Source organism: Nycticebus coucang, chromosome X (genome assembly GCF_027406575.1).
Source record: "Nycticebus coucang isolate mNycCou1 chromosome X, mNycCou1.pri, whole genome shotgun sequence".
NCBI lineage: Eukaryota > Metazoa > Chordata > Mammalia > Primates > Lorisidae > Nycticebus > Nycticebus coucang.
In genome coordinates, this window is record NC_069804.1 from 149,026,535 (window position 1) to 149,041,411 (window position 14,877).

The window sequence follows — 14,877 nt, forward strand, 5'->3', positions numbered from 1 at the left end:
CCCAGCCTACACTATGAACTTAATTTTTTGATTATTTTGTAGTACTTAGCTTAAAACATAAACACATTATACAGCTGTACAAAATATTTTCTATTTATATCCTTATTATTAGTTTTTCTATTTTTAATTTTTTTAACTTTTTAAACTTTTATATTAAAAACTAAGACACACAGGAGTCTAGGCCTAAACAAGATTTAGAACATCAATATCACTGCTTTCCACTCCTGTATCTTGTCCTACTGGAAGTTCTACAGGGGCAATAACAGACACTGAGGTGTCATCTCCTCTGACGACAATGCCTCCCTCCGAAATACCACCTGAAGGACCTGACTAAACCTCTTACTGAGGGAGTGTCACTCTTTTCAAAAATATATCCATGACGATTTGCTTGATTTGTCTCTCTCTTTTTAATCATGAAACTTGTTTGTATGCAAATGATGCACTGCAGACAGAATGGGGACCAAAGACCCCATTCTTGGCAAGGGAAAATACCCACAGAAAAAGGGGAAAATAAAAAAACTGAGTGAGGCAGAACAAAGAAAAGTCAGCTAGTTTACCTTTAAGCCAGCTGCTGCTGAATTTCTTACCTGAGCAAGTTTCCTGCTTTTCCCAGAGCTCTGATCTACTGGGGAGACAGCTTACTAATACCCCTATTGGGTCTGTAAACACTCTGAAGGAATAATGGCCACAGAAGTGCTATGGCAATGCCTGGAAAGATACATTAACTAGGCCATTTCCTGTCTAGTTAACAGTCAAAGCAAATACTCATTGTGGAGATTTGTATTTGCCTGGGCCAGAGATCAAGGGAATAGCTGGAGCCCTGAAATATGGGTAGGAGGGCTTATATCCCTTATAGCAGAGGAAGACCCTCTGTGGTGGTGTGAGAGGAAAATTCCTCTCTCCCACTGATTCCTCAGAGGAGACTGACACCAGTGGTGTTTTACTCCACAATGAACTAGCAGAGATTAACACCTCCGTAGGAATCTGTGTGTGTGACCATAGACAGGAGGCTGCCCCTACACAAGACTCAGGTTCCAGATTTCTCAAGGCTGCTAAGACCCTTAAATGTAGTAATTATAGAAACAATAGGAGCGGATATGCTCATTCAGGGAAACTGCTGGCATCTGTGTTCCCTTCCTAGGCTTACCCTTTGGCCTACTGAGCAAATAACCTTCAATAAAAGCTGAGTGAAACTGACACTCAGGGCCACCGTCAGAACCTCACAAATGAGCGGGCAGTGGTCCCCTGGGTTCCCACCTTTGAAAATTCTATTCTGGAGTGGTGCCCGTAGCTCAGTGGGTAGGGTGCTGGCCAAATACAATGAGGCTGGCAGGTTCGAACCCGGCCCGGGCCAACTAAAACAATAATGGCAGCTGCTGGGTGGCACCTGTAGCTTAAGCGGCTAAGGCGCCAGCCACATACACCAGAGCTGGCGGGTTCGAATTCTGCCTGGGCCTGCCAAACAATGACAACTACAACCAAAAAATAGCCAGGCGTTGTGGTAGGCACCTGCAGTCCCAGCTACTTGGGAAGCTGAGGCAAGATAATCGCTTAAGCCCAGAAATTGGAGGTTGCTATGAGCTGTGATGTCACAGCACTCTACCCCAGGCAATAGCTTGAAGCTCTGTCTCAAAAAAAGAAAAAACATAAAAACAATGGCAGCTGCAACAAAAAGATAGCTGGGCATTGTGGCAGGCGCCTGTAGTCCCAGCTACTTGGGAGGCTGAGACAGGAGAGTTGCTTAAACCCAAGAGTTTGAGGTTGTTGTGAGCTGTGACACTACGGCACTCTACCCAGGGCAATAAAGTGTGACTCTGTCTCAAAAAAAAAAAAAAGACAATTCTATTCTGTGTGTCTTATCTCTTTCTTTCTTGTCATTTCTAACTTTATATTTCTTTGTATTTCTTCAGTCGGTCACCGCCAGATCCACAGGTCTTAACAGGCCCAGGCAATGTACCACAAAAAAAAAGGGGGAGGCAGCACCCATAGGTCAGTGGGTAGGGCGCCAGCCACATACATAGAGGCTGGCGGGTTCAAACCTGGCCCGGGCCAGCTAAAACAACAATGACAACTGCAACAACAACAACAAAATAGCCGGGCATTGTAGCAGGTGCCTGTAGTCCCAGCTACTTGGGAGGCTAAGGCAAAAGAATCGCTTAAGCCCAAGAGTTTGAGGTTGCTATGAGCTGTGACATCATGGCACTCTACCCAGGGCAACAGCTTGAGACTCTGTCTCAAAAAAAAAAAAAAAAAGAAATTTGATTCTGTGTATCTTATCTCTTTCTTTCTCATCATTTCTAACTTTATTATTTCTTCCGTCGGTCACCACCAGATCCACAAGTCTTAATAGGCCCAGGCAATGCACCACAAACATTCCTCTCTATTAATGAAAACCTTTCAGTGTTGGGGGCTCATGTTTTTAAACTTTTTAAGGAGCTTGTTGAGGTCTTGAAAAGCTTTTGCTGAATCCTTCACTGTGAATTTTCTTAGGAGTTCTCTTACACAGTTTCTTATGTTCTTATCTCTTCTTCAGCTATGCATTCCAGTTCCACAATAATCTTATGAGACTACTGTCATATATACAGTGCTTTGTTAACCAAAACATCATTATTTGGCACATGATTATATCCCCTTTTCTCCTAAACTCCAATACCTCCTCTCTCAAACTATCTCAGATGATAACCTTGTTTTCTATTTCTGTGGGAAAATAAGATCAATTGGACTTCTTACAAACATCCACAATCACACGTACACACCTACGAACAACTGTACCCACATATGCCACCTCCCCCCCTCGTTACAAATGAACTCTCTGTGCTCCTAAAGTCAATCCATCCATTGAAACACTAAACTCCATTCTCTTTATCCTACTCAAGAACACTGCTCCAATAAAGCTCTCCTCTTTCACCAGTTTTCCTCTTTCTACTCAATCATTACCATCAACATATAAATGTATTCTCTCTTCCATCTTAAAATCTCTTGAAACCAATTTCCCTGCCATCTACCACCCGGTTTGTCTGCACCCCTTTATACCAACTGCTTGATAAAGTTACAATTGTCACTGTCTCCAATTCTACTCTTCTCACTCTCTCTTAATTACCACCCCATCTCCACCAAAATTGCTACTTCTGATCCTCCCAATGATAAATGGTTAATTTTCAGTCCTCAAATAAACTATCAGAGATATTTGACAGTTAATCATTCCTTCCTCCATTTAATTTATAAAATGCCACATTCTCTTTTATTTTCCTCCTACATGTTATTCTTCCTCTATCTTCTCTGCTCATTCTTCTCTTCTCCTAGATCCTTAACAGTAGAGTGCCTCAGAGCTCAGTCTTTGGTTCTCTTGCCTCTCCATACATGACTCTTGGTGATTTCATCCACCATCTTATCTTTAGCATCTATATTAGTGGTGTTCAAACTGCGGCCATATGATGATTTTTGTGAAGCCCTTTTTTTTTTTTTTTTGCTTGTCTTTGGTGTCAGGTATCTCAAAAAGTATACACAGACCTTTTCTTAATCAGCTTTCATTAGTGTTTGTGTATTTACTGTGTGGCCCAAGACAACTCTACCTCTTCCAATGTGAAGCATTGCTTGGAACTTAAGAGTTGTCTTGGGCCACACAGTAAATACACAAACACTAATGACAGCCGATTAAGAAAAGGTCTGTGTATACTTTTTGAGATACCTGACACCAAAGACAAGCAAAAAAAAGGCTTCACAAAATCAGAATGTGGTCACAGATTGAAGGGCACCAGCCCCATATACCAAGGGTGGTGGGTTCAAATCCGGCCCAGGCCAAACAGCAACAAAAAAATAGACAGGTGTTGTGGCGGGTGCCTGTAGTCCCAGCTACTCAGGAGGCTGAGACAAGAGAACCGCCTAAGCCCAGGAGCTGGAGGTTGCTGTGAGCTGTGTGAAGCTTCGGCACTCTACCGGGGTGATAAAGTGAGACTCTGTCTCTACAAAAAAAAAAAAAAAAAAAAAAAAGTCCTTACTTTTAAAAAGTGCAAACTACAGTATTTAGAAGGAAATTTTCATGATCATATGCCTATAGTGTAAGTTAACATTTTTAAAATATGGCAAAATGTTAATATACTTAATTCTGAGTGATGGGATTATAAGAATTCATTACACTATTCATTCTTTTCTATGTTTGAAAATGTTCATAATAAAAGGAAAAAAATAAGAGACAATTTAGTCACACCACACTCCTACTCAAAATCCTCCACTGGCTTCACGGTATCAAAATCAAAGACCCTGCACTGGCTCTAATTCAATCTCAACTCCCTTATCACTGACCTTATCTCAGTGATTTCCAAACAGTGTGCCTTGAAAATTTTTAAAGATCATTAATTGAATTATTTTTAAAGCAATTCAAAGCACACTAAATACATTCTTTTTTTTACTCTTCTTTTTGATCACCATAATTTAAGTGTACCTCATAAGTTTAACTAAAGGTTCAAGTGTGAGATAGAAAAGGTTGAAAAACACTGCCTTATATCCTCTTGTTATATTCCATCACTCTGATCCATCCACACTGGCCTCCTCACTATTCTTCAACACATCAGGCACGCTTACACCTTAGGTCCATTGCAATGGCTATTGTTTCCTTTGCCTGGAAGGCTCTTCCCCAGATATCTACAGCTTTCAACCTCATATCCTTCATATCTTTGCTTAAATCTCACCTTTTCAATGAGGTATACTATTTTATTTAAAATTGCAAGGTATAATGTTCCATATCTCATTCTATATTTTTCCCCATCTCATGGATCACTTTCTCACATATAATTTACTTAGAATGAAAGCATCACAATGGCAAAGATACCAGTTTGTTTATAAAGTATAGCCTCAGCACCTGGAACAGTATCTTGCACATTAGGGGTGCTCAATCAATATTTCTTTTCTCTCTTTTTTTTTTTTTTGAGACAGAGTCTTATTTTGTTGCCCCCAGTAGAGTGCCGTGGTGTCACAGCTCACAACAACCTCCAACTCCTAGGCTCAAGTGATCATCTTACCTCAGCCTCCCGAGCAGGTGGGACTATAGACACCTGCCACAACACCAGGTTAATTTACAGAGACAGGGTCTCACTCTTGCTCAGGCTGATCCCAAACTCCTGACCTCAAGCAATCCAACTGTCTCAGCCTCCCAAAGTGCTAGGATTACAGGCATGAGCCACTGTGCCCGGCCTCAATCAATATTTCTTAAATGAATGAATCGGAAGTATATAAAGAGCCTATGCATGATACCACAATTGCTATTATTATTGTGTTCTGAATCCAAAAATCAGGGGGCTATAATATGGGTGGGAGCCATCATATCCTCTTCCTTTCTTGTGGCAAAGTAATTCCACCAAAGTCTGTCTTCTAGTACTTTCACACTTTCTAGTACATCTTTCTTCCTAACCTTTGTGCTATTCCTCACACTGCCCCTGAATCTCTATTGGACAAATTGAGTATCCTTTATCCAAAATGCTTAGGACCAAAAGTGGCTCAAATTTTGGAGTTTGGAATGTTAACATACTGGTTACTCATTCTAAATCCAAAAATCCAAACTCTGAAATGAGCATTTCCTTTCATAATCATATCAGTGCTCAAAAAGTTTTGGACTCTAGACATTTTTGGATTTGTTCACCCCATAGCAATCTCTGTTGGGGAATAAAGAAAATGTACTTGCCAACTCTTGAAAATGGTCATGTGCTCTATAGTTGCTTATATCCTCTATCACCCTTCCAAGTCAAAACATCCAGGTGATCACAGGTTGATGCTAGATTAAAATCACTCTGACATTATAGTAAGAAAAATTAGCTCTGCTTAGTACCAGCAAGCAGTGAGGGAGGAAAAAGAAGCCTGTTCATTCAAATAATTCCCAATTATTCAAAATATGGGTTAAGGGATAAAGTATAAACAGGTAGTGATGGGAAAGGGTGTTGGTGGTCAATACACAGATTGACCATACATGCCCTGAAGCCAACTCTCAAAGTCACACACACCCTAAGCAGTTCTTTATTCTCACAGCTTTCCTTAATTTCCCTCCCAGACCACAAATTATCAAAATCTGATATTTCTTCTCCTTCCCTCAGTGCTCCTTAAGACTGTGGATTCTCACTGGGCACGGTGGCTCACGCCTATAATCCCAGCACTGTGGGAGGCTGAGGAGGGAGAATCGCTTGAGCTCAGGAGTTCGAGACTTGCCTGAGCGAGAGTGAGACCCCGACTCATGATAAAAATGGAAAAACCCAGCCAGGCGCCACAGCGAGCGCCTGTAATCCCAGCGGCTTCCGGAGGCTGAGGCAGCGGGGTGCCCACAGCCTGAGTTTGAGGTTATGGTGAGCTACCACGCCTACTGCACTCTGCTCAGGGGCATAGGGTGGGACCCTGTCTCAACAAAAAAAAAAAAAAAAAAAAAGACTGAGGATTCTTACAATGACAAGACACCTCAGGCAATAAAAACAAGGGAATGGTATTACACAGACCAACATGAGGTTTATTCCTTCCAAGGAGTTATTTTGAACTCAAGTATTTCTTAGCTGGGAATGACTCTTGTGAGGAAAAATGCCTTCATTATCTACAAAAGAAGGACTATTCACATATTTTCACTTCCCCAGGCATAAAATTAAACAAAAAAAAATGTTACATTGTGAGGAATGTTTTCATAAGAAGATTTTTAATTCTCAAACTCATATTCCAAGTGTAAAACTTGATGTTATGTGATATAGATCATCATTTATTAACTGTCATATGCTCTGAAACCTACAGTATCCAGAGTCCTAAGCTTGGGGGTTTTTTTGGTTTATTTTATTTTGGAGACAGTCTTGCTCAGTCACCTATACTAAAGTTCAGTAGTGCAATCACAGCTCACTATAAACTCTTAACTCCTGAGCTCAAGTGATCCTCCTGTGTCAGCCTCTCCAGTAGCTAAGATTATAAGCACACACTGCCATGCCCAGCTGATTTTTTTTTTCTTTTCTCTTTAAGACACTGGAGTCTCACTATGTTACCAAGACCAGTCTTCAACTCCTAGGCCAGCAGTTCTCAATCTGTGGGTCACAACCCAAAGGAACTGTATTAAAGGACCACAGCATTAGGAAGGTTGAGAACCATTGTCCTAGACTCAGGTTCTCCTCTTGCCTTGGCCTCCCAAAATGTTAGGTTTACAGGCATGAGCCACCACACAGCCCCTAATCTCTTAATTATACCCACGTTAAATTTTGCCACCCTATCACTTCAGCAGTTGGCTGTATGTTCTCAAACCCAAAGGAAGTACGGTGCCTCTTAAAATCTGATGGAATATTTGAACCTCTCTTTCCCTATACTAGAGTGGATTCTCTGACTGTTTGGGGGTTGGTGGGGAAGCTGCCATTGCTAATTTTTAAACAAAAGTATTCTTGTCCAAAAATTCTGCCATGTGTCTTTTTTGGTCTAAAAAGCTATATGCTTTTAAACTCTAACTGCTTTCTCTTCTGTCTTCTGGAGCATCCAGATTATAGAAAATAAAAGATAGGCTCGGTGCCCATAGTGCAGTGGTTATGGTACTGGCCACATGTACCAAGGCTGGTGGGTTCGAACCCGGCCTGGGCCAGCTAAACAACAACAAAAAAAAATAGTCAGGTGTTGTGGTGGGCACCTGTAGTCCCAGCTACTTGGGAGGCTAAGGTAAGAGAATCGCTTAAGCCCAAGAGTTTCAGGTTGCTATAAGCTGTGATGCCCCGGCACTCTGCCGAGGGCAACATAGTGAGACTCTGTCTCAAAAAAAAAATAAAAAAAAAGATAAAGAGAAGTAGTAAGTGGCATATCATTTGAGAATCCTGAAAGGAATCTTCTTATCCTAAACTCAAGCCCCAAGGATACAGGAATAGACACTCCTTTTCACCAGAATAAATTCAGTGCCTAGCAAAGCAAAGCATATCACAAACATTCAATGAATGAGTCTTTTGTAACTGAATATCCCAGGCAAGTAGATAAATCAGGAAGGCTATACCAAAAGATAATGGAGACCATATCATACTATTAAAATCCTCCATGATATCAAGATAATTTATGCTCCTAAAACACAGCTCACTCATTTACAATTAGTGAGCATTTACTATAAGCTAAGCAGTAAACTAATCCACAGATTTTTTTTTTTTTTTCGTAGAGACAGAGTCTCATTTTATGGCCCTCGGTAGAGTGCCATGGCCTCACACAGCTCACAGCAACCTCCAACTCCTGGGCTTAAGCGATTCTCTTGCCGCAGCCTCCCTAGTAGCTGGGACTACAGGCACCCGCCACAACGCCCGGCTATTTTTTGGTTGCAGTTTGGCCGGGGCCAGGTTTGAACCCGTCACCCTCGGTATATGGGGCCGGCGCCTTACCGACTGAGCCACAGGCGCCGCCCTAATCCACAGAAATTTGTAAAACACAGAATCTGCCCTATATGGTTCACAATCTGGCAAAGGAGACAGATTGTTTATTCTAACAAAACTTACTGAGTGTTAGAAGCATGTGACAAATTTTTGGAGAATACAGATCAAGAAGGGACTAATTTTGCATAGGTAAAAGGTCAGTAAAGACTTTACAGAGCAAGTAACATTTGATATTAAAGAATAAATAGTAGTTAATAAGATAAAGAGAAGAAAAGGGAGAGGGCTGGGTGACAAAAAAATTTTAGATATAAGGAACTACGTGAACAAAGGCTCACAGCAATGTATAGCTATACTTATGTCTGGGAAATAACTATTCATTTGATATGACCAAAATATTATTATAGATTTAAGTGAAAAATGACTTGAGATAAGGCTGGAAAGAAAGAACAGTAGCAAATTCTGAAGAGCTTTTTCTGCCACATTTAGAAGTTTGAATTTCATCCTATAAGCAAAGGGTTTTGAGCAGTGAAGTACCTAGGTTAGATCTCTTCTAGAAATAAACATCAGTAATAATATGAAAGATTAAGTGAAAGAGAAATAATCGGAGGCATAGATTAGCTTGGTGGCTGTAAGTGGTTTAAATAAATAATAATATAAGTTGTGCCTCAAGTATATATTCATATCCATAAAAAATTCCAATAAAATCCTAACTCTTAACACTGTATTTAAGGCTGGTAACAATCTAAAGTATGGCTACTTTTCCAACTTCATTTCATACCCCTTTTCTCATTTTACAATTCAGCCACATCAGAGTATGGACCATTTCTTGAATCTGTTATGTAGGTTTGCACGGTCACATCTTCACTCTCATACTGTTTGTTACTCACACATAGAAAAACTTTAACTCCTACTAATTTTTCAAGAAATAAAGTTTTCCCTGACTCTACCTCTCCCAAGGCAAAAATTAATTATGCTTTCCTCTAGTCTTTCACATCTTGTCATTCACACTACTAATTGTATATATGACATTGTACCATTGACTATCCATTCATCCATCTCTTCTGCTGCTAGAATGTCGGAGCTAAAACCAATCATTTATAAATAAAACTCAAATGAAATTATACATACAAAATTAACAAATGAACCTCTATATATGCACATATACACATTTTTTTTTACCTGGTAAAACTTGAATTTGAACCCAAGAATATGACACAGTGTTTGCGGTTCACACATACTCATATAAGCTTCTAATAAAGATATAAAGAAGTCATCGTGTTCTGGCCTGCATTCAAACACTTCTAAAATGACATCCAAAACTCTATTAGGATCCAGATTAAAGCATCCTGCAACAGATGAGACACACACAAATTCAAAAGTGATTATACAACATTTCTAGTAAAGCCATTAATTTGCAGAGTTAACTTATATATCAAGATAAAAATGTTTTTAAAAACAACTTATTTAACAAGTTTGCTTCCCCTTCTCCAGAGGAAAATCTTCCTAACTTTCAAGATCACAAAGTTACTCTACATATTTTATAGATGAAAATGTGATTTTTGCCGAGGATCATATAGAGCGGGTTAATGACAGACCTCGGGCTGGAACCCAGAACCTGAGACACTAGTCAAGCAAATGCCGTTCTATACCACGCTGTGTCATTAGTTCTTGATTACTCAGACTACTGCAAGAGACCAACACTATTAATTCTTAGCAAAATACAAAAATCCAACTGCATTTTACAAGTTAGGCAACTAAAGAGGTTTCTTTAAATGTTTCAGGCAGAAGTATCTAGAATGTTGATAAATGGTTAAAAGTTCATGTTCATGAAAGTGGGCCACCATTTTCAGAATCAATTTTTAGTTTACATATACAACAAAGCTACAAAATATAATTATACCACTGATTTATATTCATGTTTTCAGCAGCATCCTAAAGAGAAAAATGATACATTACTAATCCCAAGAGATCAAAGATTAAGAAAGTTGGGGACATAACAAAGAAATAAAGATGACACAAGCAAAGAGAGAAGGAAGAAAATAAACAGCTTAAGTAGAGCAGAAAAAAAGAAAGCAGCACTGAATGGGTGCGCATGGCTACTTATCCTGGCTACTTATCTGTCTCCTAGGGAGAACTAAAAAGGGCTTGTGAACATGGATTTAATAAATATTCCTACCAACCAACCTACTCAATATATTATTAATGCCGTATTAATTCAGCTTCAGTTATTACCATGATTATAGTGCAGTCACACCATATATACATTTAAGTTACGAGAATTTCCCTTTTTTGTTTTTTTAAGAATCAGGGTCTTATTCTGTCACCCAGGCTGAAGTGCAGTGGTACTATCATGGCTCAATGTACCTTCGAACTCCCCGACTCAAGCAATCCTCCCACCTCATCCTCCCAAGTAGCTAGGATGACAGGTGCACACAACCATGCCTCATTTATTTTTTATTTTTTTTTGTTTTGTTTTTTGAGACAGCGCCTCAAGCTGTCACCTGGGTAGAGTGCCATGACATCACAGCTCACAGCAACCTCCAACTCCTGGGCTCAAGCGATTCTCCTGCCTCAGCCTCCCAAGGAGCTGGGACTACAGCTCCCACCACAACACCCGGCTATTTTTTGGTTGCAGCCATCATTGTTGTTTGGTGGGCCCAGGGCTGTATTCGAACCTGCCAGCTCAGGTGTATATGGCTGGCGCCTTAGCCGATTAACCCACAGGCACCGAGCCTTTTTTTCATAAAGATGGATCTCACTATGTTGCCTAGGCTGGTCTCAGATTGCTGGCTTCAAGCAATTCTCTTCTTCGGCCTCCCAAAGTGCTGGGATTACAGGAACCATCATGCCTAGCTTAAGTTATGAGAATTCAACCATTTGCACATAGCAAAAAAAAGGGAGGAAGAAATAATAAATGATATAGGCAATGCTATACACTATTCCTCTCAATAAAATATGTTAATGGAGTGGTCCAAAGGTAACAAGTTATCACAATTGATTGTTCACAGTTACAGATTGAATTCCCCGTTTGATTCTTTTGCTACCCTCTCACTATGACGTTTTAAAAACATATGCTGATGCCTCAGGATGAGCATGAGATGTCAATCTGTTTTATCAGTTTATGTCAGTTCTCACATGCCTTTCATCAAGTTGAATGAGTCTAATAATTTAAATTATGTATCTTTCATTAGACATAGACTCTAAATGCTAGCTAACCACTTCACTGAACCAGCAAATAAACACTAATTTCTTCTAATATTACAAGGGAAAAGAACTATGTTGAACTTAAGAAGATATGCTAAGGTCTAAAGAAATACTTGTACCTTATGGATGATTTAGGGGGGTTTTCCAAGAAAATTCTTATATAATCTATCCCTGCCCCAACCCTTTACAAGAAAAGATCTCTAGTTACTTCTATTAACTTCACACTTAGTATCAAATGCTATAAAACTAATGTCTGTTTCATAGTATCTTAGCAATCACTTAGAAAACCAAATCTTGGGCGGCACCTGTGGCTCAAGGAGTAGGGCGCCGGTCCCATATGCCGGAGGTGGCGGGTTCAAACCTAGCCCCGGCCAAAAAAAAAAAAAAAAAAAGAAAACCAAATCTTCCATACAAGTATTTTTCCCTCTTATGAGATCCAAAATTAAGCACACATTTTCTTCCATTTGTTATACTAAGGAAAAGAAAGACTGGAGCAGTGATGTCTTCCTTACAAGAGCTCCAAATTTTCCTAAAAAGACATTTTCCTAAAGTCCTAGAAAGTTCTAAATATTTTGCCTCCCCCTATAGCTCAAAAAGTATGGTCTATGAATGTAAAAATGACTCCAAAATAGCAATTAAAATCTTTAAATACTGCTGGTGTGCATCTAAAATAATACAACCACTTTATAAAACTGGCAGTTTCTTCAAAAGTTAAATTTATATGTACTATATGACCCAGCCATTCCATGCCTAGGTATTAACTCAAGAGAAATAAATGTCTTTGTCAATATAAAGAGTTGTACACAAATTCATAATAGGCTTTACTTATACTAGGAAACACTCCCAAATGTCTATCAATATGTAAATGGATGAGCAAATTATACCATAGGATAGCATATACAGTGAAATATTACTCATCAATGAAAAGGGAAGACCTACTGATATAGGCAACAATATGGAATCATCAGAAAATAATTATACTACTGTATGAAATGAGCAAGACAAAAAAAAGAGTACACACTGTATGATTCCATTTATAGATGAATTATAGAAAAAGTAAACTAATCTATAGTAGCTAAAAGCAGATCAGTGGTTGCCCAGAGAGAGGACAAAGGAAGAGTAGAAAAAGGATAAATACAAAGGAGCAAAAGGAAGTTTGAGGGGGGAGTGATAGGAATGTGCATTACCTTTCTTGTGCTGATGTTTTCACAGATACATACATCTGTTAAAACTCAAATTGTGTATTTTAAATATGTGCAGATTATATATCAATTAAGCCTAAATAAAGATGGAAAAATCCCTCCAAACTACTATAAAAATGACAATAGATTATGTAAAATCCATCACATTCTCTAATCATATAACTTCTCCTACATTTACTAAATATAAAAATTAAACCATTAAGTAAAAATCAATCGCACTTATGTCTATCCTAGAGAACAAAGAAGCCACTGAATATAATTTTGAAAAATTATAATTTCGAACAACTGCTGGTTTACACAAAATTTGTAAATATAGGCAGTCCCTGAGTTACAAACATCCAACTTATGTACAAGTTGGATGTACAAACAAGGACTATTACACTAAGTCCCCAAGTTACAAACATCCAACTGACACCTCACACTGACAAACAGAAGCTATTACAGGTAATAGGCTAATGTACCTATTCCAAATTGCATACAAATTCAACATATACAGAACGTATCTTGTTCATAACCCAGTGACTTCCTGTAAGAACTAAAACAGCAACATGTTACACGGAAATCTTTTAAGTGTTTCATTCTTATTGCTTTGGAGCTTACATTTTCAACATGTTGAAATATGAACCACTGACATTATGTTTGATGTAACAGTATTACTCCATCACTTCTATTTTATCAGTGATCTGTACTGTTAACTATCCATTTCTTTCTGCGTATAATTTAAGGCATTAATCTGAGGCATGCACATTTATTTATAACAGATACCAACTTTTGCATCTTTCACAAAAAAAGTGACTTATAAGTTTCCTACTAAATATCTCAGGTGCCATAAGTTAGTCCAATCAACTCCATCCATATGATGGAAAAGGTGGCTAAAATGAAGGTTTAGAAAAGTATTAAAACCTTAGAGTTTCAATACACAGTTAAGCTATTTCATATACAGTGAGACTCTAGTAATAATCAGTAAGTTTGCATGTCCAAGAGTTTCCTCATGGCAGCTATGATAGAACATAAGTACTCTTGTATTCAAGCATCTTAGAAAGGCTTTTGTCCAGCCCAAGCATTAACAGTCACATGATCTTGAGTCAGAGCATAAATAAGCCTAGCTCCCCACTTGTACTACCAGCTACATTAAGGAATGCACAGAGGCACACACACACACAACGTCTTTTGAGGAACAAATAAAAAACCATACTGGAAGAGAACAAGTGAAAAAATAAAGAAATTACAGCTCTATAATGGCCACAGGTTCATTCCTCCACTTAAGTAAATGTTAAATATGTGCCAGGTGCTTGTGATACTGAGGTTAATGAAATGCTTCCCCTACCCTTGAGGAAATTCACCTTTTGAATGTACATTTTTGAAGAAATATACTAAAAAGCAATGGGAGTTTCCCCAAAGATGGACGATATATTAAAGTGATTACAATTAGAAGCAAAAAAAGATTAAACTGACACGGGCTACTGTAGAAATAAGGTCAAATTGAGATTTTTTATCAAGGAAATAAAAGATCAAATTAATACTGTAAACATGACTGGCACAGATATCCTGCCTATAAATTTCAGACAAGAAAATAAAATTATAGCCTCAATCATGTTCTTGACAAAATAGATCTTAGGAGACAAAGAAAAATTAGTTTTTAACAAAATAAAATGATCTGGCATTTATAAGAAATCCTTTTGAAACAGACTAAGAAAAAAATATCCTAGACCAGCGGTTCTCAACCTGTGGGTCGCGACCCCTTTGTAACAATGAAAATACATCGCAGCATTAAGAAGGTTGAGAACCACTGCCCTAGACTATCTCTAAGAAATTCTATTTGCAAGCCAGGGATGGTAGCTCACACCTATAATCCCAGCCCTTTGGGATGCTGAGGCAGAAGGAAGTCTTGAGCCCAGAAGCTCGAGACCAGCCTGGGAAATACAATGTGACCCTGTCTCTATAAAACATTTTTTAAAATTAGCCCAGTGTGGCCCTAGCTACCTGGGAGGCTATGGTGTGGGGATCACTTGAGCCCAGGAATTCAAGGCTACAGTGAGCTATGATAGGGCCACTGCACTCCAGCCTGTACAGTACAATGGTAAAAAACCATTTCTAGGCAAGAACCAATGAGCCAAGATGCAGGA

General features: G+C 38.9%; 1 protein-coding gene across 6 annotated transcripts in view; it reads right to left on the minus strand.

Annotated features, from left to right (window-relative positions):
• THOC2 (THO complex subunit 2) overlaps positions 1–14,877 on the minus strand; it is a 135,333-nt gene that overhangs the window by 75,983 nt on the left and 44,473 nt on the right. For all 6 annotated transcript variants that reach the window (XR_008377564.1, XM_053579580.1, XM_053579581.1 and 3 more), the window contains exon 8: positions 9,525–9,691. Coding sequence is in view for 5 of the 6 variants with exons in the window: in XM_053579580.1 (XP_053435555.1) it covers positions 9,525–9,691 (167 nt within the window). In the remaining variant the exon portion in view is untranslated. The remainder of the gene's footprint in view (positions 1–9,524; positions 9,692–14,877) is intronic.